This window comes from Paramormyrops kingsleyae, chromosome 3, assembly GCF_048594095.1.
Source record: "Paramormyrops kingsleyae isolate MSU_618 chromosome 3, PKINGS_0.4, whole genome shotgun sequence".
Classification (NCBI taxonomy): Eukaryota; Metazoa; Chordata; class Actinopteri; order Osteoglossiformes; family Mormyridae; genus Paramormyrops; species Paramormyrops kingsleyae.
The window spans coordinates 8,388,923-8,416,811 of NC_132799.1; the positions used below are offsets into that span (position 1 = coordinate 8,388,923).

Sequence of the window (27,889 nt, forward strand, 5' to 3'; positions counted from 1 at the left end):
CAGTTCCCATTGGCTGAACTATCGATTTCCTTTGCATACTGAGGGCCAACTCTAACTACAGGCAGCGGCTTCGGGCCCCTGAATTACCTGCGTTGCGGAGGAAGTGAAATGATCATCAGTTACCTTTGTGGGGGGGGGGGGGGGGGGGTCCCAAGCAAAGCTTTGCCTAGGGTCCCTGAAAAGGTAGAGCTGACCCTGCCTTTACATTACACCACCACAGGTTTGGAGGCCTCAGTGTGTGTAATTTTGGAAATAATCATTGTAATCTTGCAATGGCTAAGTAGTTATGAAAAATGGATGGATGGATGGATGCCTTTCGCTGTGACCCCCAAGCTCGCTCTTGTCCATATGTGTCTCATGGAGAGTAGGATGGGGAAGGAGAAAAGAGAACTTCCTCATGGGGATCGATAAAGTGTTATTCTTCTTGAACAGCTTTTTCTGTGGAGCGCGGCGAGACATTAGAGGGACCAAAGCTGGGCTCTCATCTATGCGGGCTGAGGCTGCGTTCGCTCTCAGGTTGGCGCGTGACGGGTGCCAGGGGCCTGGCTACAGAGTCACCGGGCAGATTGCTGGCAAAGTTACCTCTGGGCCAAAGTAACCTTGGTCTGCTGGCTTGGTGCTTTCAGTGGCTGATTGTAGTGATATGATGAAGGCTTCAGAGGTGGCAGGTGTGTAATTACTCTGGGGGAAAGAGAGGTGGGTGACGGGGGGGGCGGCGATGTTCACAACAAAAACCAAAGAAGCTCAAGCGGTGGTTTCAATGTGTGTGATTCAGGATCACCCCTCATGGAGGGGAGGGAGGCAACAGATGGCAAGAGGACTATGGCTTGTATCCTTGCACGTCTCTCCTATGCCTTTTTATTCGCACTGCCGCATCTCCGGGAAGATACCCAACCCCTCATAGCCACCAGGGGGCGGCGCCCTTTAGCTTGCAAACCTGTAAAACACACCTCAGGTCAAACAACGTGTGAAAGGCATCTTTCGCTGGATCATTTATGTGTACGCTGTTAACGGTTATTGGGAGAACGTAAAAACATGTTACGTGCTCAACGTACAAATGGCCTGAGTGGGAAAGGATGTCTGAGAGCGAGCGAAAGGCCTCGATTGGGCTCAGTGCTTCTGATAGGTGCAGCCCTGCAGCATTAGGGGCACGTCTTGCACGTCTTTGTGCAGAAGATTCTACAAGATTCCAACCTCTTAGTTGATTCCACAAGTAGATTTCACAAGAAGATTCCACAACTTACTTGTGGCATCTTGCACCGGTACAATGTCCTTTAATAGTTATGGCTGATTTCAGTGGATTATATAAATTGATATTAAGAAAACCTATGTTAAAATTCTAACACCTCTATCTTCTATCCAAGTCAGGGTTATGGCAATGCCTAGAGACTATGTCAGGCAGCATAGGGCACAAAGCTGGGGATACCCAGAAAGGGATGCCAGTCCATTGCAGAGCATACACAGACACACACACACACAGGTCTGTAATTATATCTTTGTGGAGACTCTCCATTCATTTCTATGGGGAAAACTCTAATCCCAACATGACGACCTTAACCCCTACCCAGCCCTAACCTTAACCATAAGTTACCAAATAAAATACAAGACTTTTTGCATTTTTAGTTTTTGATTGCATTCACAGATCTTTGTGTGGACCTGGAAAGTAGTCACAACGTCAAAATATTTGGTCCCCACAATGTAATATGAACATAATCCACACACACACACACACACGGAAAGGGGATTCAAACTCCAAACCCTACAGCTGTGAAGCAAAAGTGCCATACACAGATCCATCCTTAAACAGCACATGCATCATGAATGGACACAGGAAAAGCCAGAACCTCACTATACATCCCAATGCCGTGGTATAAATGTTCGCCTATTCACAGCTTCTCTCTGATTCCTCCTGCTGAGGGACGTTCGAGTGTCGGGCAGCAATCTGAAAGGCGTCCAGAGGAAAGCTCCATCGTGCCATATCTCCATCATCTCCTCAGCATAGTAATTACAACATTCGGTTTTTTAAATGGTGTGCCAGTTTTCCTGGAGGAGTAATATTTAAACGAACAGCTAATGAAGAAGGGTTTATTGGGCCTTTTATCTTAGTCTCAGCTGACCGGTGAGCCAATGAATTGGACAGCAGACGCACAAAGCAATCGCGGTGAGGAGCGCAGATACGCCGCGACCCTAATCACAGCGGCAGGCTAAAGGACACTCTCTCCCGCCACCCTGTGTTTTTTTTCTTTTTCTTTTTCCCACTCTTAATCTGGCCAAGATGTGAAAATCTGTCATTTGGGGAGAGTATTAAAACGGAAATGTCAGAGAAAGAGCGAAACACTGCGACAGAGGAACGTCCAGAAATAGAGTTTGCCGGCATTAAACACCACATGATGGAGCAGCTGCCTCACGGGGACCAGATTGAACCGGAAAGCTCACTTATTCACTTCTGCTGGCTCCGATGAATGCCAGTGATTACAGTCCTAACCCGTCCCGGATTGGGATCCTTAAATACAATCCAAAAACGTTCGATTCGAAAGTCGGTTTCTATTGATGCAGGCCAAAACTCAAGACGGATCCTCGAGTCTGACTCCATCACAGAAATTTCACAAGGGGGCGGCAAAATTGAGAACGTTCCTTTTTGTTCAACGGGAAATGTCCTGCATGTTTTCGTGGGGCCTTCCGCTTTCTGTTTTAAATACTTTGACATCTGTTGAAGGGCCTAGTATGAATATGCGTTAAATAAAACTCACTGCACTAGAACTAGAATGATGTTCTTTATTTTTGACGTCACATGATTTTTAATACACTATTAGATCCGAATCACATTTTTTCAGTTTTACTCGAGGGAACATTCACACCACTGTCAGACAAATGAAGGGTAATCAGTATGGAAAGGAATGCAAATGTTCCTGCTCTACCGTATTTTCTGCGCTACCTTATTTTCTGCTCTACCTTATTTATTAGCCAGATAATTCAACCAGTTTTTGACTTCCTGTAACTTTGCATCATTATCTTAATTGGATCATTCCATAACTAGACTCCTTTTTAGAGATATTTGGTTTGACAGAGCACCATGAATGCATCCAATGGTTCGCTTTCTGACATGGTGGAGCTATAGTTTGCGTGCTGCTTCTAAAAGATCACTGAACTTTACTGCGCTCGTGAATCCTGGAACGCCAAGCAGAATCCTTCAGCTTCAGTATTTATAGATAAAAATATTAACTGCTGTCAATTAGAGATCAGAGGACTGTTTGCTTGATGGAGAAGTGCAAACTCAACAAAGGGAAGCCAATTCAGACCGAGGCATGAAGATCAGCCACATCGCTTTGCTAACCTACCCTATGGTCTGAAAGATGCTACAATGCTAACCTACCCTATGGTCTGAAAGATGCTCCAATGCTAACCTACCCTATGGTCTGAAAGATGCTACAATGCCAACCTACCCTATTGTCTGAAAGATGCTCCAATGCTAACCTACCCTGTGGCCTGAAAGATGCTCCAATGCTAACCTACCCTGTGGCCTGAAAGATGCTCCAATGCTAACCTACCCTATGGTCTGAAAGATGCTCCAATGCTAACCTACCCTGTGGTCTGAAAGATGCTCCAATGCTAACCTACCCTGTGGTCTGAAAGATGCTCCAATGCTAATCTACCCTGTGGTCTGAAAGATGCTCCAATGCTAACCTACCCTGTGGTCTGAAAGATGCTCCAATGCTAACCTACCTTGTGGTCTGAAAGATGCTCCAATGCTAACCTACCTTGTGGTCTGAAAGATGCTCCAATGCTAACCTACCCTGTGGCCTGAAAGATGCTCCAATGCTAACCTACCCTATGGTCTGAAAGATGCTACAATGCCAACCTACCCTATTGTCTGAAAGATGCTCCAATGCTAACCTACCCTGTGGCCTGAAAGATGCTCCAATGCTAACCTACCCTGTGGCCTGAAAGATGCTCCAATGCTAACCTACCCTATGGTCTGAAAGATGCTCCAATGCTAACCTACCCTGTGGTCTGAAAGATGCTCCAATGCTAACCTACCCTGTGGTCTGAAAGATGCTCCAATGCTAATCTACCCTGTGGTCTGAAAGATGCTCCAATGCTAACCTACCCTGTGGTCTGAAAGATGCTCCAATGCTAACCTACCTTGTGGTCTGAAAGATGCTCCAATGCTAACCTACCTTGTGGTCTGAAAGATGCTCCAATGCTAACCTACCCTGTGGCCTGAAAGATGCTCCAATGCTAACCTACCCTGTGGTCTGAAAGATGCTACAATGCTAACCTACCTTGTGGTCTGAAAGATGCTCCAATGCTAACCTACCCTGTGGCCTGAAAGATGCTCCAATGCTAACCTACCCTATGGTCTGAAAGATGCTACAATGCTAACCTACCCTGTGGTCTGAAAGATGCTCCAATGCTAACCTACCCTGTGGTCTGAAAGATGCTTCCACTATCCACACAAAGAGAACTTCTAAATGTAGATGAGGCACATCTACAACAAAGGAAAATTGATCCCAGCCCTTGTTGGTTTTTGGTAGTCCTGCCCTGACCAAATCTATAGCTGAACTGTTTCAAACACAAAGCTGTGTACAGGCCAATATTCAGAATTTCTCAAAATCATTGTTTTGCAAGCACGATTATTTCTTGGACCCTATAACAAAAGAGGTGAGTATTAATAGTTTCTGTACTAGCACCATATCGGTGAGGTGTCCAGGGCCAAATGACTCATGCTTACTGAAGAGAATCTGCTTTGGCGCTTCGAACCCCAGCCCAGAGCCAGGTGTGTAAACACGGTCCTCTGAAGGCCTACCACCTCCTTGTGTCTTTAAAGGTCAACACACTGGAGCAGAGGCTGCGCACACAGCTCTTCACACTGGAAGCTCACTCTTTTCTGATAGCCAACACACATTTTGACATAGATTAGTGTAGTGTTTCCCAACCCAGTCCTCGGGGGAACCCCGGCCAGTCCACTTTTTTGCTCCCTCCCAGCTCCCAGCCAATCAGGAACACCGAATACCTGGTACAGGTGCGCTGGTAGTTGAGAGGAAGCAAAAACGTGGACTGGCTGCCCGAGGACTGGGTTGGGAAACACTGGATTAGTGGCTACACTATGGCCTTGCATGTTTTTTTCAACACATTTTCGTTTGCGTAAGCCCGTGTACATCTGTGTGAATGTGCTTTAGGAGAGGCAATGAAAGCCATACATTGTGACTCTATGTGAAAAGCACCTTTCAAACATTTTATAGAAAAAAAGACACTTTATTATCTTATACATTCATCTCTGGGTATAATAATTATTATTATAATATTATCAGTACATCAAAAATAATAATAATAGTAGTAGTTATATATAGAAAACTAAACTGTTAAACTACTCTTTACATCTCTTAAAAACATAAAGTTTTCTTTTACTTTGTTTTATATACTTATTTCCGTCAACAATAATAATAATAAAAAAAAATCACAGAAAATTTAGAAAGTAGCGGCCGAGTATGGTAGAAGGGGAGCATCTAGATGTTTGTGATGTTTCGTACGTAACACCAGTACGGGACATGAAAGTTCACATGCAGTTGAGAGGAGCACATAGTGTTTGGGAGAGAAGATTCAGTCCCCAAACCCTCTTAGAACTGATGAACGCCTATAGACCCAGCTCTGAAGTTCAACAGATATGGGTTCAAGTCATCCTGTAGAGTAAATGCTGTAAACAACAAGGGCAAAATGTTTGCCTCTTGCTTTGTTATATGATTTATTCTCCAAGGAGGTAGGTCTATACCCACGTCTATCCCACAATGCTGATGGCAGGCTTTTAATGTGTAGAGACACAACGTATAAAGCAGAAAGTACAAGGGGACATGGATGGAGCGACTGCTGATGTCCTGTGGGGTTGCCTCTCATGAGGGGTGGTTCTTTTTGGGTTTGCATCCAGTGGAAACTGCAGCTTGTTGAATGGAGAATGGAGAGCACCACCCGTCTCTGCTGGGCCAGGAGGTAACCACTTCTCGGGTCTACAGAAGGACCCAGTCTCAGCAAAAGTCAAGATCCGTCAAAGCTGTAAGGGAAATCGTGATAGGTACCATAGTCGGTGACCTTTCATAGAGGTATGGGCGTAAATGTATTTTAACGAGAGCATGAAAGAGTGCTCCTCTGAAGGTTTGTGAAGTTCCTACCTGTCCCAAAGCTTCACACTTCGACAGGTGTTGGTGCAACAGCCAGCCGACATCAGAACTGCAGAACAAACACAGGATGATGTTCTCAAGAGCTTGACGAGGAGGCAACAAGTAGATAGTCAGCAGAAAGTCCTATTCAGAGCATGAAGGCTAGAGACAAAGAGGCAGTGGACACAGACCTGTAAAAGCTGAGCCAACAGGAAGACAAGTAATTAAAAAATAATAATAATATTTTGAAAGAATTCAGTGTTGCTTCAGCTGTGAACCTGAGGCCCCAGGAATGATCAAAGGGTAACAATTCCTCTCTTACTCATCCAATATGTATTACTGCTGTGTCAGAGCAATGTAATGAGCCTGTCTTTCTCAAAAGTCTATTCTGCGAGTACCCAAGCAGTCATTTTATGCAGCAAACCAACATTAGCCATAGACGGACTGACTAACATGGGATCGGGGAGGGTCAAGACCTGGTCTCAGCTTCAGTAATAGCCATTCTCCGAGGCTGCGGTCGCCACGGTGACAGCTGGCTAAGCTAGATTTAAGTGTCTGGCTTTCCTGTCTGCTTCTCACGGCACCACCTCCCCCCCCCCCCCGGGCCCCCAGCACACACACCACTGGTTTCACACTGTCTAGGCAATAGAGGATCACCTGCAACTGGAGGTGTGATTCAATGTGTTTACATGGTGTTAAAAGGAGTCTTCTGTTAACACCAACCTGCAATGATACGCACACACACACACACACACACACACACTTCAGAGGAATCAGGTTTTTGTTCTTCTGAGCTACACAGAAAGACCAGGAATGTTACATGAGCAGTAGTTTTGGCATCAAGCTTCGAAAGAACATCTGCCTCTTTCACATGGGGCTCATCTTTTTGCTGCAATTATTCTCCCGTAATGGACACATATTGGGTCATGAATGATTCATAGCGTCACATCTTAAGACCTCAAAGTAGGACCTGCACCTGCATTGACCTGCTAACATCAGGAGCGACTCCTTCAACTGATCTATGACTTTCGAAGTAGGTTTAAAGAGCACAGGGTTTAACTTTGAAGACTAGTGTAAGAGGGCTGTCTGCACACTTTATGTACTCTAAAGTCATGGGAAGAGCGTCTTGAGTTTAATGCTCTTTTTCTATCGTGGAGCCATAGAAAGCCATACTGCAAGGAACTGTATTACTATTATTGTCTGAAGCATCAATATCCAAATATTATGAGGTCACGTTTCATATCAGGACCCTCAGTCATGCTCCTTGATGGGTTTAATACTACGACTATGACTATGACTCTGACGTCTATGACGTCTTTGTAGAGCAAATGAGATTCATATAGGAGAATGTGCTGTTCATAAAATTTCACCAGAACAGTAAATCCTTCAGTAAATATAGCAGAAATGAAAAAAATTACACGCGGCAGATAATTTATCCTTGTTTGGGCAGAGATTTCTACAGTGAGACCTAGAGTCACAGCTCAAAATTTCTCCAGAACAAGTGCCTGTTAATCCCTTCATGGTTCCCAGCCTGTGGTACAGTACATTTCAGAAGTTAGCTATAATATAGTGATTGCAAATGATAAATAAACTATTTATGTGTCACGTCTTTGATACTGATAACACTGGACAAAGAAAACACACAACATAAATCCAACCCTAAGGACACTATCTGTCAGAAAAACATCTGATTTAATGTTATCTGTTTGCACAGTGACATGTCAGCGACGATAAAATTAAAAATAAAACCTTATAGGGGCTTTTCCACTGAAAAACAAATCCTTTACGATGTGCAATATTAAGATAAGCCATTACTTTATTATGACTTAAAAAAAGATGCCTGAATATTTTTTTGACATTCACCATCATTGTAATTGAATATCCTTCCACCGCTTTTTAGAAACATCAGACTATATTTAGTCACCATGATTAATTTCGTCTGCAAAAACCATTGCAAGCTTGTGCCCTCTGCTTGTAGCATCTCCAAAACACCTTGAGTACTTTCCAATCAATCGGTCGGAAATCACTGTCCTGACTGTTCAGCATGGTCCCAGCAGTGAAAATCGGGTCATAAAGAAGCCAAAATGTACACAACAAACACCACTGTCTCTGCCGCCCAACAGCTTGGTGCATAGTTGTAATTCATTAAAATGAATTGAAATTGTGCTGGTATTTCATGCAAAAACAACCTGCGTGCATCTCGATTCCCGCTGTCTTGTCATTGGCCTATACAAGGGTTCCACTGCCTGGCCTACTATGGGATGTAAAATGCCGGCCTGCAATATTTGCCTGGTTTCATTTTCTCCCCATTAGGGGTAATTCAGACCAGCAGCTCTCGTTCTGCAGAAGCACAGGGACACTGGGAGAAACTACTGCCCACTTTCGCACAAGATCTCAGCTTTACTCTAGATGCCTGCTTCGTGTATGTCTATCCACAATGCAGATTAATTAGCATGTTTGCAATCTGTTGCTTTCCAAACCAAGACGCGGATCAAAAGGTTGATCAAAAGGTTTCTTCCTCCTTCCTTAATACAAAACCACCCCCAAGCTCGCGTCAGCTACATGCTCAGGTATTCTGACAGTCTGTAAAATCACTGTTATCAAGTATCAGTTGCCATGACTACTCAACAGGTCTCAGTGACAATGTTCTTGTTAAAGAATTAGGAGAATAGGGGAACGTCATTCAGCTCTGTCCTGGTTCTCAGACATTTTCAGTCATTTACTGGAGCTTAGAGTTCAGACTCTTTAAGCGAAACTGCAAAACAGATTATCTGAACCAACTTCCCCATTTTTGGAAGGTTAAAATGGCCTCTCTTCATGCTTTGCAATTCTCAGCATTTCATAAGGCTGGAATGGGACAAAAATCGATATCTTTTAATTTTGCATCGCACAATTTTCAGTATGCAACATTAATTATTTACCACAAAGCAAAAAAAAAGACAACATCACTAGGCAAACACACATGCTCGGAGTAGCATTTTTTTGTCATTTTCACCACAGTGACACTGGCAAGGTATTATGGGTAATAAAACTGTAACTGAACGCAAGCCCCCCCAAGGAAAAGGAAAAGAGGCCTGTGTGGGTTTCAGGGTTTATTTTGCAATGAGGTAATAGCATAAGCACTCATAGGCTTTGCTAGTATGAATTCCTATTATTGATTAGTCATCATTTACACTGCATTTTAATCTCATGTGACCGGTTGTGTATTTTCTGTGTTCTGTCCTGATTTGCTGAACCACTTCCTATTCTGTCGGTAATTCAATGCTGTCCTACCATTGTGGGGTTACTCTTGGACACCCTGGTGAATCTGTCACAGCGCTGGTGCTAATGAAGGTACATGGACATGGTGCACAAGGTCCCTTTTCTGACAGGCCATGGAAGCTGGGGGAACATCTAGGATACATTATCCTCTCTCACTGAGGTGCACACCTTGCTGGTTTCTCTCCTAAGGGCAGATAATGATTTCCGTAACGACATTCGGGGATTCATTATTCAGCATCGTATAAAGTGCCCGTCATGCTCATCTCCCCCAAAATGATGCGTGCGTCATCTGACGTATCTGGCATCGCAGCTGGGCACTGGCTGTCTGTCGTCCTGCTGGAGATGCGAGGGCCTGGCAGGGTCTCTCCACAGTCATGTGACCAGAATGGCAGCCCAATAGGGATGGAGATGCAGTCATGCCCACGATCTGACCAAAGGCTTTCGCCGCTAGCCACATCGTTTGGCGGTTGCGGTTGAGCGATTAAGCAGAACTCATTTAGGATGACATCCAGTACAAAAAATGCCTCTTCCAACATACAAATGTTACAGCAATATAAATGAATTTCACTGAGGTGCTGCTCTTTCATATAGGCAGCCCTTTGGTGTAAAGCATTACAGGTCTCCTAAAGGTGACTCCTGGGGCCTCTAGGTCTCTCTAATGATCGAAGACTCAATAACCCCCATGAAGCCTAGCTGCGTCGTACTCCTGTGTGTGACAGATGCCCTGGCAGCCCCTCAGAGCTGCCCCAGAAACATGCGACAGGGGCATCTGCCCAACCTTTGGACCCCAAGCGCTCTCCGCGTCTGTGGAAGCTTCCCTAACCAGGAGACGCTGCGCGCTGAGTCAAAGCATCAGAGTACAGAGTCAAAGCACAGGGGTGAAGAGTCAAAGCAACAGGGTGCAGAGTAAAAGCACCAGTATGCTGAGTCAAAGCATCATGGTGCAAAGTCAAAGCACTGGGGCACCAAGTCAAAGCACGAGGGTGCAGAGTGAAAGTACTGGAGTGCCGAGTCAATGTACCAGGTACCAGAGTGCAGAATCAAAGCACAGGGGTAATGAGTCAAAGCACCATGGTGCCAAGTCAAAGCAGCAGGGTGCCAAGTCAAAGCGCAGATTCTGGACTGGCTGGTGTCCATCTGATGACCCTGCAGGACCCCCTAGGGACTAAAATATGGATTTCTTCTCAGGCTGGGGCCCGCAAAGCTGCAATGCCTCGGCTTAAAGCACAAAACAAACAATACTGTTGTAACAAAACTACTTCTAGAATTACAAAGAACAATCGTTCCATTATGAGTCTGGGCTCTAGCTCCTTCTACCGCATCTTCCCTTCCGAGTCGCGTGTCAAGGTTATGCACTGGCAGCTGACGGCGACCAGGCTTGTGTTCAGTTCATAAGAGGCGAAGATGCCGATTAATATGCAAATTATTCCTCACTATAAATAATGGTGGGGGGGCTTCAAAGGGTAATGCTAATTGGAGTCAGACAAGCAGCTGCTGGCCTATTTCGTGGGCTGGCTGTACAAGTGGCCTGCAGTAGCCATTGGAGATGGAGACTAATCACTGCTAACAGCAGCAGTAAAGACACAATGGGAAACGGTTCCCACTGGCAGCAGATCTTCATCTCCAGCTTGCTTCAGTCCTCCAGTATCCCAGAATTCCGCACCGTCACCCAAGGCACTGGCGCATTAATGCTTAATGGTCTTTCCCTTTGCTTTGAGACTTTTGCTACCCTTCATCCTGAGGGCTGTGACATCAGCCAAAACAACAACCCCAAGGAACAAACATGATTTATTTCTGATTCGTCTTAATGTTGCATTGCTTTCTTTTTTGTTTGTTTGTCTGAAATAGTCCTCGTAACTGAAACAGCGCGGAGGACAAACGAGGAACAAGTGAAATCTGAAAGCAGCAAAAACAAGTTCCTTTATAATCACTTTTCCCACTGTGCCTGCATAGAGCAAAAGCAGAGGTACTGCTGAAAGGCAGAACACTGTCGATGACAACAAGCATTGTGGGTGAAGGACCTCCAGTCCAATGACCGACTTGTGTGGACATGACAGGTCCAACACCATCCATTCCCTGCTGCTTTGGGGCCCAGTTTTAGCCCTTAATCCATAAAGCCACATAGACCTACCTCTTAAACATCCCTCCCACTGAGAACTGGATGACCTTCATTTCTGCTCAGCCTCAATGTACTTAAAATTTTCATTGCCACCAGTGATATGTGGCCCCTGTAAAGTAGCTGTCAAAAGCAATAGTACAATTGAAAAATAGGTTTTTTTTCAATTATTGACTCAGAATGTGACTAATTGCTTGTTAAGACTTATTAAGAACCTGTTGTTAGGGATAATTGTACAGACTCTTAGACTGCAAAGTGTAAGGATAGGAATCCATTTTACTATTACTCAAACAGTGTCTTAATAGTGGAATCTAGCTGTCTTGAAGCTACATTACTTTTAGTTAATCTGTACACACCGTTATCCATAGTGATTGATTTAAACACATTTGCATACTAGGAGGACTGTGACATCATCAGCAGTGAACCAATCAGGTCCCGGATTTCTGAGAGGAGGCTGAATCAGCGCAACTGCTCTTCTTAAATGGCCACGGAAGGTGTCTGTTCCCCCCAGATCTTGCATAATTATTCGATTGCCGAGGCCATGCCAGCATTGCGTAACGTCTGCCAGCTGATTGACTCATTGCCTGGCACGCGTCCGGCCGGCTTGGCGGCGCTCCATCGCTCCACGCTGCCACATCCGCAGCCCTCGCTGCTTCTGCTGCACCGCCAGCTGCCCGTCACGCCGGCGCATGTGCCCGGTCCTCCTTCTGCAGATTAATACCAGTTCTCATTTCCTCTTCCGACTGATGTTCTTCTACACTTCCTCTATCACTCCACACTTCTCCCTCCACATCGCTCTTCTTCCCCCCCCCGACCCCCCACCAGATCCTGCACAGGCCTGAGAAATCCTGGCACCTCCAGAGTATCCAGCATGTCCTCCTCCATCTGTGGAGCCATGACAGCTGGCTGTGTAGCGGGCAGTACGACGATCCGGGGCTCAGACAGGTAAGCCGGCCCCAGGCAGCGGCCCCGGCTCAGCCCCCACGCTGCCGCCCTGGTGGAGCACAGCTATCTCTGTTTTTTTTCCTTCGCTATTGAGAGATCGGCGTGCTGCTGGGACACTCCATAGCGGGGCAGGGAGCCAGGCAGCTTGATAAGGTCTGTATCAATACCGACCCATAGACGTCTTACCATTCAGCCCCGTACTGCCATTATTCTGATGCCCTTTAGGTTGCCTGAAAGTTTGTGCAAATATTTGCTTATCGCTAAACAAACGAATGTAATGTTTTTGGACTGCCGGGACGTACCTGTGGGAACATGCACAGAGCTAGGGGTGGGAATCGAACCCTAACCATAGCGGAGTGAGGCTAACGGCGCTATCCGCTGTGCCACCACGTGCACCCCGCAAGGGGCGTTAAAAAAATCTGGAAAAAAAGTAAGCAAATTGCGGCATCCGTTTACACACATAAACACAAAACAGCAAGCGGAGTAAAAGATGAGTGCCCACTGTTGCTTAGCAATAAAAACCTGCCAGAAGTAATAGGCAATAGCAAGGCTTCTGCGGGCCCAGCTGAGAGAATTTCATGCCCCATTTCGGGTGATCTATCAGCGCTGTCGGCCCCGTTATTATTTCCAGTCCAATACACTGTAATTTGCAAAACAACAGGTCTACAACTTACACACCTTGGCCCAGGTTCACTCAACTGGGTCTGGAAATATGTTTCATTGTTATAAGAGCAGCTTTGGCTTTGATAATAAATTACAAGAGGCTATAATTACACATTAAAACAGATGGGATGCGTATGCCACAGAGAGAATAATCTCTAATTACCTCAGGCACCTAGACTTCAAAACCAGTACCGGTCCACCAAGACTTTCTTGTTGAATATTTTCTGTAACATTCGATAGTTGGACAGAAACAGAATATACAAATGTGAAAATATGTAAATAACAGCAGTAGCCTATGGCGGGCATGAGGATCAGGCCACAGGAAAACCCTGGCCCGCATAAATTTGATTGGTAGCTGTCAGAGGGAAGGCCACACCCCCTTCAGTGAAGCTGGAACCCCAGCAGGATGAAGGATGCGTATTCAACACCGCATGCAGTCAGGGGAGCTGAGCATGCAGACAGACTATGTAATATTATCCAGCAGTGCACTTTTTATAGCATGCCTGGGCGTAACACAGCCCCATTGGCACACAGATGCACTTCTGATTCCCATTCCCACCAGACAGAGGTCACTGGCACAAGCCCCACCCCCAGATATACAATACACAGTCACGTGACGGCAGTCACTCCACATAGCATGTCTATTTGCCATTATACTGCTAACAATATGATGAATACTGAACAAATGATGAGGACAACGAATGAATGATGGATGAATGACAACAGACGAATGATGAATGACAATGAATGAATGATGGATGAATGACAACAGACGAATGATGAAGACAATGAATGAATGAACGGCAATGAATTAATGATGGATGAATGACAACAGACGAATGAATGATGAATGACAATGAATGAATGAATGAATGTCATTGAATGAATGAATGAATGAATGAACGAACATGGAATTGTGTTTCATACTGTATGTAACACCAGAAGTAACTTAACATTCATCTGCAAACTCAACTCTGAAATCAATACCCACCTGTTTAAACAACAAATTAACAAAAAGCCCAAATGCATCTATATCAGGGTCACACCACAGGATGAAGATCGATACTAATCTGACACCCAGACCTGCTGCGTTGGTTGCAACCTGGTTGCCATCGTCCGGGAGATCACTCTGGCTTTCTCGGCTTCCCGAATGCCAGCCTTTTAGCCTGCTGTCTTTTTTTTTGCCATATCATTGCATTCTCTCCTTCAGGAGGAGGAACGATTGCATTGCAGCATGCTGCCATTAATTCTCTGCAGATGAGGAGTTCTCAGTCTCCAAATGAAATTAGTGCAAAGAGGCTAAGCTGAATATTACTGTCCCAGCCAGGGGAAAAGAGAAAAATGCAGAAAGGGCTGTTTATGGGTCCTATCCTCATGCAAATAGGTTCATTTCATTTTTACAACCAACATGACTTACACACTGACATTCTGTGTTCCCTTTACGAGCACAGGGGCTGAAACATCCCTTTGTGGATTTCACAGTAGAGGATTATTCTTAAGGGTGATGTGGCTCATGCCCAAAATTACTCTGAGGCAGAATATCAGAGTTTGTCATTCTCAAGGTCAATGAAGGTCATTCTCAGGGCAGCTGTAACTGCCTCTTCAGACTATAACTGATTATCAAGGTCAATTGAGGGTCATACTTATAGTCTCTCATCAGATTGTACTGGCTGTCACAGCATTAAATCACTAGTTAATTTGTCATCCCTTAGGGCATTGTGGGTCTTCCCCACTGGACTGAATCTTACACAGAGACTAAGAGTCAAAGCCTTTAAAAGTATTCCAGCTTCACTTAATCCTGATCGGAGAATCCATTTGACTTAAAGTTGATTCAGACGTTTGCTGACTGAAAACACCTTAATTGTCCCGGCTTCGCCCGCTGCTAATATGGGCTGTCCTGTCATGTGCATCACTAGACCTCAGGAACTTCAAAGCCAGCAGAGTTGTCTAAAATTTCAACTGGATTCCTACGTCCTGTTTCGCTTATTGTGACGGATAAAGCACAAACGCCCCCGGTTCTTACAGGAAAGCCGCATTAAGCCACAGTACCGTAAGCACTGGGGTACCACACTAGTATCTATGCAGGATTTCCACCAAGCAAGGAATTAAGTACCTCATTCCGTCACACAGACAGGATGTGAGTCTTTCTTATAGGAATCATTAGACTACAAACCTTAAGTGCATCACAGGACCAAACCACAGATTTCTCTGAAACTGAAACAATCTGATCTTGTATAATGACCAGCAAACCATCTTTTTTTTTTAAATCAGTGCAATCCTCATTAAAATAACTGTGCTCTTTGCTTGGTACAAGCAGAACACTGCTAAAAAAACCCGAAGTCTGCAGAAATAAGCCTGGTTCTTAAAGGATAATCCCCAGTGATTTATGGAGAGCCAGCTGTGAGATGGTCAGATGATGATATGGTCAGCGTGCACCATGGGGGGGGGGAGGCTGATGTGAATTCTGAACTGTGGACTTTCGTTGGATTGTTGTAAGCTCTCTCATAGCTCGTGGTCTGTTTGCCCCCCTCCCGCAAACTTTCCAAAATACAAGGATACTGCTATCTGTCAACAACTGCCTACACAGCAAGGCAGATGTGTACCCTCACAAAAACGGGGGCCACTGGCATTAAAATACGGACAGAAAATGAGGGAGGTGCAGGGGTGAAATGTGTGGACGGGGAACATATGACCCCTGAACCATTTGATTGAATGATAATCATTCAGAGGTTGAGCTGCACAGGCTGCTGCTGGCGTGTTGGACAGACGAATGAACAGTGGGTGTGTCTTTAACTCAGGACAAAACGTCCACCTTGGGGGTGACTGTCCTTTCTGCTCAAAATCTGCCACGGCTGATTGACATCAGCTAGGCGACCCTTTGCATCTGGCACATTTTGAGCTGCTTTTTGTCTTTCATAAACGATTCTTCTGACTCAAAATTCTGGTATTTCTTTCAAGGCAAAAAAGCCACATTTTATCCCGTTGCTTTAAAAGACACACTGCAGTCCTTCCCAGTGTAATTACCTTTAAACGATATGCTGTTAGTTATCTCTTGTGTCAGAAAGCAAAGCAAGTGATTTGCTTCCGGAAAAATATCCAGTGGCTCTATTGCACTAAACTGCTTTCAGCTTTCTTATCTGTGAGGGGGGGGGGTGTCTCCTTACCAAGCACAGTGGCATATTAAAAAAAAAACACACACACATTAAAAAAACCTTTGACCCGCTAGGAGCCAGCAAGCTTCACGGGGGCGGGGCTTGCACCTGGCTGAGGCATCACCGAGGTGCAGTAAACATAGTGAGACTCTGCAAACTGGCCGCGTTTTGAAATTCGGAACATGTCAGTCCTGCAGAACCCAGGCAAAAAAACTCTTCCTGCCAACAAGGCAAGTTCCCCCCCCCCCAGTACAAATAAACCTCATGTCTGTCAACAATGCATCTGTTTATTTAAACAGCCGGTATGCAGAATTAGAACCGCTCACCATGAAATCCCCCCAGTTTAAACCTGCCTTTGAAGTGTCTGATTATGGGCGTAATAGACGCAAAGTTCACTGCCAATAATAATATTGAAAAAACTCGGAGCTCTTGCTGTGTGTGCGCATGTGGTTCTGTGACACCCACCGTTCATGCCATTGTAGAGGCCACGGTGGTGCGGTGATGAGTCCTCCCCCGCCGGCCTCCTCTGCAGCACCTCCCTGCCGGGGCTGGACAGCCTGACCTCGGGGCAGCCGCTCCCCACCACTCGTCCCTTCTGTAGGTGCTCCGGCGTGGAGATCAGGGTCTGTTGCTTGGTCTCCGGGCTGCTGCATCCGCCGCCTATGCTGCCCCTGAGCTTCTGGAAGGCCTCCTGGCTGCTTGGCCCAGCCCCGACCCCAAGCAGGTGCTTCTGGGCCAGCCGGTCTGCACAGGATTTACCCTGCTTCTCAGGACTTTGCCCCCGCAGGGCTTTGTGGTCGGGAGTGGAAACCGACCCACAGCGAGGTCGGCATGCAGGGAGCAGTGGGATGGAGTATTCGGGGCTGGTGCTCCGGCGCCGCCCTAGAGGCTCGGAAATGGACCCCTCCCCAGTCCTGACTTTGTGAATGAGCTCTGGGCTGCTCCCTGCCCCAGAACACGCCAATGGCTGCTGCTTGTGGACCAGGTGGTCGGGGCTGTCCGTGCTTCCCGCGCTGGATGTGCTGCTACCATCTCCCAGGTCTCGTGGTAACCCAGAGCCAGGTGCCGCCGTGGGGCAGGGGCTGCCCTGGCTGTCGACGGAGTTCCGGCAGCCCACCAGAGTACTGCCCACCCCGCCTTTCTCCTCATCCAACAGGAGGCAGAGCTCCTTCAGCTCCAGGTTCTCCTTCAGCACCTCCTCCTGCCTCGTCTCCAGCTCCTTTAACTTTTGTAAGTAGAAGACCACCTCCTTGCGCATGACGCCAGCGCTGTAGCGGCCCAGCCGCTGCCACTCCCGCGACACCTTCTTCCCCTTCTGCCTGTCGTCGTCCAGGAAGCAACAGAGGTCCCGCAGCTCTTGGTTGTCCTCCTGGAGCTTCCGGTTCACATCCTTGGACAGGGAAGTAGAGCAGAAGAGAAACAGAACACAGGATAAATACAGAGGCTATACAACAGCTCCTCATCTGAAACTTCATTTCCAACATATTCAGAATATAACATATGCTATATTCAGACCAAGTATATGCTTGTGGAAGTTTTACTTACACAGAAATGTTCTGAGGACAGAACGAAAAATGACTGGTTCAGAGAGATAACCAATCATATTGCAGATGAGGTGGGTCCAAGTAGTTAGAGGAGGCAGGACCAAGACATCTGATTGGTTGGTCCCACATCCTCCAGTTGCTTGGACCCACCTCCTCTACAATCTGATTGGTCATCTCTCAGCCATTCATTTTTCATTCTGCCCTCAGAACAATTTTAAGTGAAACTCCCATGAGTCAAATATATCATCATTAGTGATGTAATAGAATTGTCCCCCTAGTTCACCGTTTTTACCATTGTCCACCCTCCCACCCCCCATATTGACAACTTTTTATCCACCAGGGGATGCACCCCCCCCCCCCCACCCCCAAAACCTCTGACACAATTCAAATACCAGTGCGCACCCAACCTATCCAAATGCCAAGGGCATAGTTTTGGGTTTGGACAATAGGCACATGCCCCTGCCAATATTGAGGGAGTACGGCAAGTTCACGGGGGCAGAGGGGTACTACCTATGTTGAGCCCAAATTTACACCTTTGCTGAATGCCCACCTCTGGGTGGCATCCTGGTTACACCACTGCCCCCCCCCCCCGTGTCGTGACCTCGGCGTCTCTGCCAGGCTTAGGAGTCACGGCTGCCCAATTACTTTCCACGTATTGGCTTTGGCTTCACTGGCTTGAGCAACTTCCAGGGCACTTCATCTTAGCCTCACTAGATCCCTCACTAATAAGCCCAGGGTCTAAATTTCATGACCTGTGCCTTTAAATCACCTTTGTTAGAGAGTCTCATCCGCGAGCCACCAGTGACTCTCATTCTCAGCCTCTCTGCCAACTATCTTCTTCCTTTTTAACCAGCATTTCTCGCCAAGCCCAACGTAACATTCCAGGTCACATGATTCATCCGACTTAAGCATGGTCACGCTATACGATTCCCCCCCCCCCCCCCCCCCCCCCTTGATATGCTCAGAATAAGGTTGCAACCTAACATCGTAGTAACCTTTTAAAACTGAATATGAAAAGAGTTTATGTACGGATTGATCTGAGCACATTCAGGGTGTGAACACCGACATATTTAACTCATATTTTAAAAAATATCTGAAGTGTCCTAGATATTTAATTCAAATGAAAACAATTCAAATGTAAATGTAATATTAAAATTGTGTGTGTGTGTGTCCATTTCAGTGCATATTCAGCATACATAATACCTCACTAAAACGATCTCATTGTCTAATCGCTATAGCATTTCACAAATGTTTGAAAAATAGCTGCTGAAATTGTTTCGCAGTTTTAGAGTTACCCATGAAGTAGCATATCTCCATATGTCCATACTTACTCTAACAGTATATGTAAAGGTGTGTGCCGAGTACCAAACTTCCTCGGTACCGGCAAGGACGCCTCACCTTTAATCCGCGGATTTCGTTCAAGTGCTGCTGAAGCCGCCGATTAACCTCGCGTATCAGATTACTGTGGTCCAGCATCAGGCTCATCTTCTCGTCCTCAGCCTTCCGCAGCCTCCGCACCAGGTCTTCCTTGCTCCACTTCAGCAAATCGTCGTCCGTCAACTTGGATATATCCTCGGCTGGACTTTCGGCGTTTTTGGACATCGTCAGCTGAAGCTGGGGCTGCGTCGTCTTCTCCATGGATTTAAAGTTATTCGAATACGGACACAAGTAGAAAAAAAAACACTATTTTAAAAATCCGGAGCGTAAACCTCAGCACGCCGGCAATTCCAAATTATGCTGCTAAAAAATGCTGTACAGTTTATTATATATACTGTATATTTTCTTGCTCTCGGTAATCCATCCCGAATTTAACGTCCAAAGAAAAAAAACCTATATATCTATTCCAATTAAATTGCAAGATGGTAAGACTGTACATTTAATTCCCCTAAAAATAAAAATGTAAATCTTGCGACTTATAATAATTACCCTGCTTCCCTTGCTCCTGCATCCTTTCTGTACTAAGGAGAGCCTCGCCGGCTCCCAGGCCGCTGGTGAACACGCCTCCCACGGCGTGCACAGCCTCTGCAAAGAGAGAGCGCTGCCAGCGAGCGCATCGAGGGAGGGTACAGCGTTGGCTGAAAAGCAAAGCGGAAAGGGAAAGAGGGATAGAGCGTGACTGCAGCGAGAAGGACTGGCACACAGTGGTGGAAAGCGTCCTCTTTTTCCCCCTCCTCCCGCCCAGTTCTGTCTGCTTTTGCGTGGGATTTAGGAGCGCGTTTCATTGCTGCCTAGCGCCCCCTACAGGACAGAGGTATTCTGCTCCTACACCAGATATAAGACGCTATGCATTTTAAAATATAAAATGCTGGAATATTTGAAGTTGCAAATTCACCCGGGAACAGTATTATCTGTATTATCTATTTCGCTATAGGTCTGACTGATGTCATTGACTGATGAAGTAATTTACATCGAGCGTTAAACTGTCCTTTGCAGTGATAAATTGTACAAATGTAAAAGCCTTAAAAGTGTCAGACAAATCATTCATCTATCCATGGGACAATATGCCAACTCCGCACACATGGGTTCAGCCAGCTGTGGAGGTGTGAGGCTTCAGCCAGATAAACTTCTGATTTAACATGTTATACTTATGGCAACCTATGTAGTCTAATGCAGAGTGAAGTTTCTCAAGTTCTAATTAATTGAAGATAATATATTTCTTAATTTGTTCACTATTACTTAATTGGTACTGTTATGCACATGAGGCTGTTGTTGCTTGTTTAAATCCATATGGCAACAGTTTCATGTAGATCTTTAAATCCACGAAGAGTCTCCAACAAAAGGAGTTTATTAGCAAAACTAATGCAAAGGGCTAACCAGAAAATAAAGGAACCATGAGGGTTCTAAACAAAACTGATACAATAGAAATCAAGGCAGGGGGCAACACCGTGACCACAACACTAAAGGCAGGGAGGTACTCAGGAAAGCTATACAGTCCAAGGAATCAGCACAAAAACACAAGGCAGCAGCTAAAGCAACAAAGGGAACCAGCCACAAGGAATCAGCAAGGAGCCAAACAAAAGAAGGAACTTAAATACACAACTAAGAAGACATGATGCAGGACAGGTGGGAACCATAACTCAACCAATCACAGGGACTCGGGGCAACAAGGAACAGTTGCGGCATATTACAATGAACTCAAGACAAAAGACACTGTGGTAGAAAAATTATAAATCAAGCACTTAGAATAAAAGTCTGGACCTCTTAGTTTGGCGAGTAAAAAAAATCTCTTTTATTCCAGCAAGTTCAGCAAAGCGCTCCCATCACACTCTGGCCCTTGGTACCAAGTCACCCCCAGCACACAGAGCAACCAGTAGATAAACCATAACTCCCAGGACTTCTAAGTCCTGATTGGTCATGAAACATCAACAAACTAAGCTGAAACGTATAACAAACACAATTCTCCCGCTCCATTGGTTCACTTTGGTAGCAAGGTAAAGTCCACCCATTATACGCAACTTACTGGAGACAGCCTCGGCTTCTAGACTCTACATGAGATATGTATATAGATATTAATTATATGACATTGAATCACTGTTAATGTTTGGGTGTTCCATTGATTAATGATTAACACATTGACATATTGTCCCTGAATCGCTGAAGATACATGCTTAACATATGATTAGTATGATTAACATAAGTATGATTAACATGAGGCAATCAATTGCGTGACATATTATATTGACTACTACAACTACTTTAATAAGCTATAACTCTTTGTGCACCAGTTGGGGTGGCTTCGAGTCTCTTCCTGCAAGTGGTTTCTCCCCCCCTTTGCTCCACTGTCTGCCTCTCCAAGGTCCGAGCTTCTGCGGAGCCAACTGCAGGCAGCTATCACAAAGCGAGGTCACATAGTATTCAAAACAATCTCTTCTGGCCTAAGGCCTAAGACATAACAGACCCAATATGCCTCCCCTCCCGGGCCTACGGATGTCCAATTTTACTTCCACAACACCATCCTCCAAAGCCACGTGCTCGGCCCCTAGAGCCATTCAGGGGCCCAGGAGAACAAGAGAAACACACAAGGGCATCATCAAGCAAGATGGCCAGTGGGAACTGCTGGGCCAACGGCAAAGAGGCACAGTTTTCCATGACCACTGATCTGTTGCGCTATACAAGAGAGCCTATTCCAGGAAGCAGGATGGGATACTAGTTCAATTGGAGGCACATACTAAGGTGAGAGGAAAACGACAGCAAACTAGGGAGGACATGTAAACACACAACAAACTGGAATCCACAAGCCTACTATATATAATACTTTTTCCACAACACAGTTAAAAATGTAAATGAAGTTTGATACCTTAATGCAGGTCTAATATTGGGCCCACTGACTGATCCCTGACTTGGCCTGCTTGAGAGGGATCACATTTTGCGAGGCTTATGGCAAATGAAAAGTCTGTGTTTGAACCCAGAGAAAAATAGCATGTTGTACCAGTAACATACTAGCCACGAGTTTCACATTAAATTTATATGAAAACAATTGGATCTGTAGGAAAAGACATCTTCACAATGGGGTGTTAAATGAATGCTTTAGAAGGATTGACTTCGTAAAGTAATACTGATTGGCAAACTTTGCTTGATCAGCTATTGATCAAGGTTTTATAATTAGAAGTTATGACCATAATTTATTGCATAATGTAACTTCCCAGTAGACTGTATTTATCCTTATATGGTTGTAATGACAACGTTCAGAAAACGTATCCAGAAGAACGAAAACCATGATGGTGTTCGTTGAACATGATATCCTGTCTCCCCCTAGTGGTGCGCAGGCGTATTCTACAAAGCTTGTGCTATACAATAAAGAAAGATTCACGGCTTAAACAGATAAAGCCCTAAGGGAGGTCAGCTACTACTGTACCAGGAGCCGTCACTAGCCCGAGTAATAACAGGAAAAATCCACAAGATGGCAGAAAGCTTTCTCCGTTTTATTCTTGACTACTTGATTCAACTACAACTAACTTCAGGAGCACGCGGATTCACTAGTGCACAGACACTACATTTCGAATAGTGTCGCCCAATTTCCCTGAATGGCTGATCCAGTGAAGTTCTGAACCCCAAGCTGGCCCTCGATTCCAAATCCTTGTCTTCATTTCTCCCAGATAACTAGTTTAATCATGACTGATTCTGATTGGCCAGAGGCTTCACACATGGCTGACAGGTAAAGGAAGGCTGGAAAATCAGCAGTGCTCGGACCTCGAGGACCGTGATTTGAATAACCCTATTCTAGAAAGTACGGTGTGAAAAGCAAAGAGAGTAACCCAGGACAGTTTCTACCTATTGAAAAGATTAGGGGCTCTCGAGTTTACCTAGGGCTTGACTTATTTGTTTCTAAAGGAAGATTATTATCGGGGCTAAAATACTTGGGATGATAGCCCCGAGTATTCGGATCTAACGACGCTCATGAAGTAAACACTTTGTTAATTTCATTTTCATTTCATTTTCAGTTTATACAGTAAGACTAGGACACTATTTTTCATTGTTACTTTAATTAGAGGATCGGTGTGTTGCTTCTCCTGTAAGATAAATACAATTTCATCGTCATAGTTTACGATATACATAATCAGATCTGTAAAATATCTTAATCGGATATAAAACACTTTCCATCTAAAGATTAATTAAGAAATGAAAATGCACTATTAGTGAAAATAGATTAGCTTTAACTTTAATTACAATAAATATAGTTTAAATACATAGCAAACGTCTTTTAACTTTTTTTTAACATTTCAAGTATGGAAAGTGTTGTTCTGATTGATTTACTTCAGTCAAAAAAGTACGGGTGTGGTAAATATTAAAGTGTGACTTTTTATAATTATTGTGGGAGGTCCGACTATGCAGGTGAAATGAAATTAGCGCTAAAAATAAGAAGTGGGAGTTGCTGTTGCTGGGAGTTGTTGGTTGTGATTTAATCTCAGGCAACCGCGTGTGTTGCAGTGAGAACCCGGGATATGGCAGCGATTCTCTGCGTCTTTTGCCTCTTTTTGGCGTTGACATCCGCAGCAGCTTGGTCTGCGCCTTGGTTTTGCCATGGCCATGAATGTCCGCCGTACGAGCTCATTGGAGAATATGAGGTAAAGTGGTTGTATCACGTTTACTTCTTTCTGTGATTTACTGTTGATCACTTAATCCTTTCTCACTGTTGATACAGACTTTCGAGGAACGCTACTATAACGCAAGCCGCTGGATAATGACTGGTATTGAAAGTACGGCGTCATCGGTCGTGTACGACGGTTTTATGAAATTGTACGGATACACCGACGGAGAAAATGAGAGAAGTAAGCAAGGCATTTTAAGTGGGCTAAACGAAGGAAATGATTAAACAAAAATTCACCTTTTTGGAAATTAATTTGAGACTGCAATGTGAAATTTTCATCAGTATAAATGTTAGATATTAGGTGTTTAAGCTGTAATACAGTGAATATGTCTTTCAGAAAGATAATATTGCTACTTCTTGTAACAGGCCAGAAGATCCCGATGACTCTACCAGTCATCGTGGCGACGTCTCAGTCTGACAAGGAGAATGATCGGTTATCGATCTCCTTTTACGTTCCTCCCAACCTCGACCTACCAGCACCCACTAACGCGGATGTTGAGAGTCTGGACCGACCCGAAGGCAGGGTGTTTGTCAGGTGAGCATCAAGTGAACAAATCAGAATAACAACTTGCATAAGTTAAGTTATTGAGTGGAATTGTCTGAGTGTCTTAATCATTGTTTGGGCATGGTGCCCTGCCGCTATAGGGCCTTTGGTGGAATAGCCTCCGAGTCAGACTGGCTGGAGAACGTCAGTGAACTACGGGAATACCTGCTGAAGGAAGGGAAGGAGTTTGACGCTAAGAACTATGTTGCTGCTGGTTATGATCCTCCGTGGAAATTATTTTTCAGGCACAATGAGGTCTGGATCCCCGCAGTTTGAGTTCACTGATATTTGTTAATGCCCCCGAAGCAGGGCTTGGTAACCCTGTTACTATTTTAATACCATATAATAATGCAGTTACTTGTTTTTCAGTAAATGATGTTCTTTCGCCGGGATGCCCATGCATTTCTGTTGTCCTGTATTACGATAACTCCACCAAATTAGACATGATAGCGGAATGTCTTATTTCATGTTTCATTTTCGTGTTAATTTTTTAAAAGCCTCCTATTCGCAGATTGTTGCTTCAGACTCCTTTGCGGGAAAATCTCCCTGCAAAATAGTCACCTGCGATTTATAAGATGATTATATCCGAGAAACGACCTTATAATTTCAGCCGACAAACCAGTTTGAAGAATGTTGTGTGGCACTTCCTCATTCCAGGTCGACAATTAATTACCCGGAGGTCCGGCTGAAATGGTACAAACTGTCTGTGCAGTAACACTTGTTCGGTTTGTTTAACAAGACATTTGCTCAGAGAAAATGCAGCATGCAATACATTACAATGGCGTGATTAAAGGGTTTAAGATGCGTAAATAAAAAGCTGGGATTTATTGTGTGTTATTAGCTCTAAATGAGGTCTAAGAAAATAAACAAATAAAATACATATTGGTTGTGGCTAAGTTTCTTTAAGAGGCCATGTTTTAGCTTTGGGGATCTTAGAATTTCTGATGTTCATCAGAGATGATTAGGGTAATCAACTCATTTACTGGTTTAAATCAGACAAATCAAAACAAGGATGATGGGTATTTACAGTAGGCTTTAGTTTGTTTTTAGGTCAGCAAGATTTGCTTCACTAAGGAGAGTTTTCTGTTGCTCAAATGAGACAAAATGAACAAACAGAACCTAATGAATGTGTGCTATGTGCTAGACGGACATGACTGGATATTCAGATATGTTTGGTATAAATGTCGGTATGTTGTGACATGAGTTTAATCATAGCCACATGTTAATACCTTTGATCATTATGTACTTAACAGATGTTCAAGAAATGCACAGAAGTGACAAAATGAATGATTTGGAAGGTGAACTCTGTGTGTAATTAAGTGTGTCACATAATCTTTGAAATAAAACTCTGGAAAGAGTCCTTGTGTGTGTGTGGGTATGTTGTGATTAAGTGATTTATGGCCATAGGTGTGTTTAATGCATTGAAACAGGAATGGGGGGGGGGGGGTTGCAGTGGTTAGGCTAGAGCGGGAAATACTGAGTTAAGGCTGTGTGATCTATTCTTGGATGGGGCCCTGGAGCCTTACTGAGGTCTGTCTCAGGTTGAAAGCACAGAAAGCAGTTCCTTCCCCCTCGTCATGGCTTCTCTTTTGAGCGCAGTCCGAGGGCTTTAATAGCACCTGGGTAGATTCCATCACGACACAATTGACTTCCTCTGGAATCACATGGCTTCATTCCTCAGTCCCATCAATGTGGAGGTCCCCCCCACCACCACCCCACCCCCAGTGGGGTTATGCATTGTGGGAATGTGGGTCAAACCTCTGGAGGACTCAGGAAGCTCTGTGTCATGGTGACTGATGGAGAGGCGCCCTGATAGGTCCGTATTGGGCTCCATCTGGGGGCGGGGGGGTTGGGCGGGGGGAGTGTGTCCAGCAAGCAGAAACATGGCGTGATACAGCGGGTATATATGAGAGAATTGGCTTAGACCCCTTTTCCTTCTGGGCTTAGGAGAGCAGGGACTAGCTTAGCTGCCCACGTGAGAGCAAAGAACCAAATGCCTACTGCTGTACATAATCATCAGCCCTTTTTACAGTGTTAATATTGCTGTGGTGATACATACAGAGGTGGAGATTTCAGGTCTGGAAAGTAAAAATCCGGACCATTTATTTCAACCAACCGGATGAGTATAAAGACCCACAGTCAGAGTACTTAACTGTTTGTTTGAAACAAAATCCCAGTCTGGATTTTTACTTTCCGGACCTGAAATTTTTACCTACGGATACATTTATTTATCGGATGTTTTATCCAAAGTGATGTACCTGTACAAGTGAGAAATCAGGGCCAGCCAGTTAAAGGCACTGATCAAGGGCCCAATGGTAACACCATGCTGCCTGCTGTGGTATTTGAACCAGCAAACTACACACACAAACACAGACAGACAGACAGACAGACACAGACAGACAGACAGAGTCAGACAGACAGATAGACACACAGACACAGACAGACACACACACACAGACAAACACAAACACAGACAGACAGACACACAGACAGACACACAAACACAGACAGACAGACACAAACAGACAGACAGATAGACACACAGAGACAGACACACACACAGACAAACACAGACAGACAGACACACAGACAGACAGACAGACACAGACAGACAGACACAGACAGACAGACACAGACAGACAGACAGATAGACACACAGAGACAGACACACACACACAAACAGACAGACAGACACAGACAGACAGACAGACACAGACAGACAGAGACAGACAGACAGATAGACACACAGAGACAGACACACACACAGACAAACACAGACAGACAGACACACAGACAGACAGACAGACACAGACAGACAGACACAGACAGACACAGACAGACAGACACAGACAGACAGACAGATAGACACACAGAGACAGACACACACACACAAACAGACAGACAGACACAGACAGACACAGACAGACAGAGACAGACAGACAGATAGACACACAGAGACAGACACACACACACAAACAGACAGACAGACACAGACAGACAGACAGACACAGACAGACAGAGACAGACAGAGACAGACAGACAGATAGACACACAGAGACAGACAGACACACACAGACAAACACAGACACACAGACAGACACACACACACAAACAGACAGACAGACAGACAGACAGACACACAGAGACAGATAGACAGACAGACAGATCGAGCCACACACCTGCCCATGGTGATAGGAGCAGTAATCTGTGGGTCAGAACCAATTCCTCTCTTTGTTTAAACCGAAACTGTCTTTTGCTGCATCAGCATTTGTTTATGTTTTGATTGTCACCTACTACAGCCTTCCCTAAAGTAATCATTCTACAGTAGATGTTTTATAAACTTTAAAATGTCTGAAAAGCTGGATATTGAACTATTACTTTTAACAAGAGTCTGGTCATTTCTGCTGCACTTGAAAGAATGGGT

General features: G+C 44.9%; 2 protein-coding genes across 4 annotated transcripts; one reads left to right on the plus strand and one right to left on the minus strand.

The window, feature by feature from the left end:
• Positions 1–3,848: 3,848 nt before the first annotated feature.
• LOC111858333 (uncharacterized) lies at positions 3,849–19,959 on the minus strand. Of its 3 annotated transcripts, none has more exons than XM_023840020.2 (5): positions 19,760–19,959; positions 19,232–19,465; positions 16,755–17,679; positions 6,165–6,222; positions 3,849–6,046 (listed from the first exon to the last, which is right to left on the minus strand). In XM_023840020.2, exons 2-5 carry the CDS (start codon positions 19,433–19,435, stop codon positions 6,031–6,033), a joined length of 1,203 nt encoding a protein of 400 aa, XP_023695788.1. In that variant the 5' UTR covers positions 19,436–19,465; positions 19,760–19,959; the 3' UTR covers positions 3,849–6,030. The 3 variants fall into 3 exon arrangements, with proteins under 3 accessions (XP_023695788.1, XP_023695772.1, XP_023695778.1); XM_023840010.2 differs by having other exon boundaries at positions 3,850–6,046; positions 19,232–19,462; positions 19,760–19,859; XM_023840004.2 differs by having other exon boundaries at positions 19,232–19,894.
• Positions 19,960–23,690: 3,731 nt separating this feature from the next.
• soul2 (heme-binding protein soul2) lies at positions 23,691–25,823 on the plus strand. The gene is made up of 4 exons (XM_023840221.2): positions 23,691–23,898; positions 23,976–24,102; positions 24,288–24,456; positions 24,567–25,823. Exons 1-4 carry the CDS (start codon positions 23,776–23,778, stop codon positions 24,739–24,741), a joined length of 594 nt encoding a protein of 197 aa, XP_023695989.1. The 5' UTR covers positions 23,691–23,775; the 3' UTR covers positions 24,742–25,823.
• The last annotated feature ends 2,066 nt before the right edge of the window (positions 25,824–27,889 follow it).

Bases quoted from the DNA above. Each gene is read 5' to 3' on its own strand.
- LOC111858333 (XM_023840004.2), bottom strand. From the start codon at position 19,471: ATGGAGAAGACGACGCAGCCCCAGCTTCAGCTGACGATGTCCAAAAAC. The intron at 17,680-19,231 runs GTGAGGCGTCCT...TCCCTGTCCAAG, and splicing joins ACGAAATCCGCGGATTAAAG to GATGTGAACCGGAAGCTCCA. The intron at 6,223-16,754 runs GTGGGTGTCACA...TTTGTTCTGCAG, and splicing joins CCTCTACAATGGCATGAACG to TTCTGATGTCGGCTGGCTGT.
- soul2 (XM_023840221.2), top strand. From the start codon at position 23,776: ATGGCAGCGATTCTCTGCGTCTTTTGCCTCTTTTTGGCGTTGACATCC. The intron at 24,103-24,287 runs GTAAGCAAGGCA...TTCTTGTAACAG, and splicing joins CGACGGAGAAAATGAGAGAA to GCCAGAAGATCCCGATGACT. The intron at 24,457-24,566 runs GTGAGCATCAAG...CTGCCGCTATAG, and splicing joins GAAGGCAGGGTGTTTGTCAG to GGCCTTTGGTGGAATAGCCT.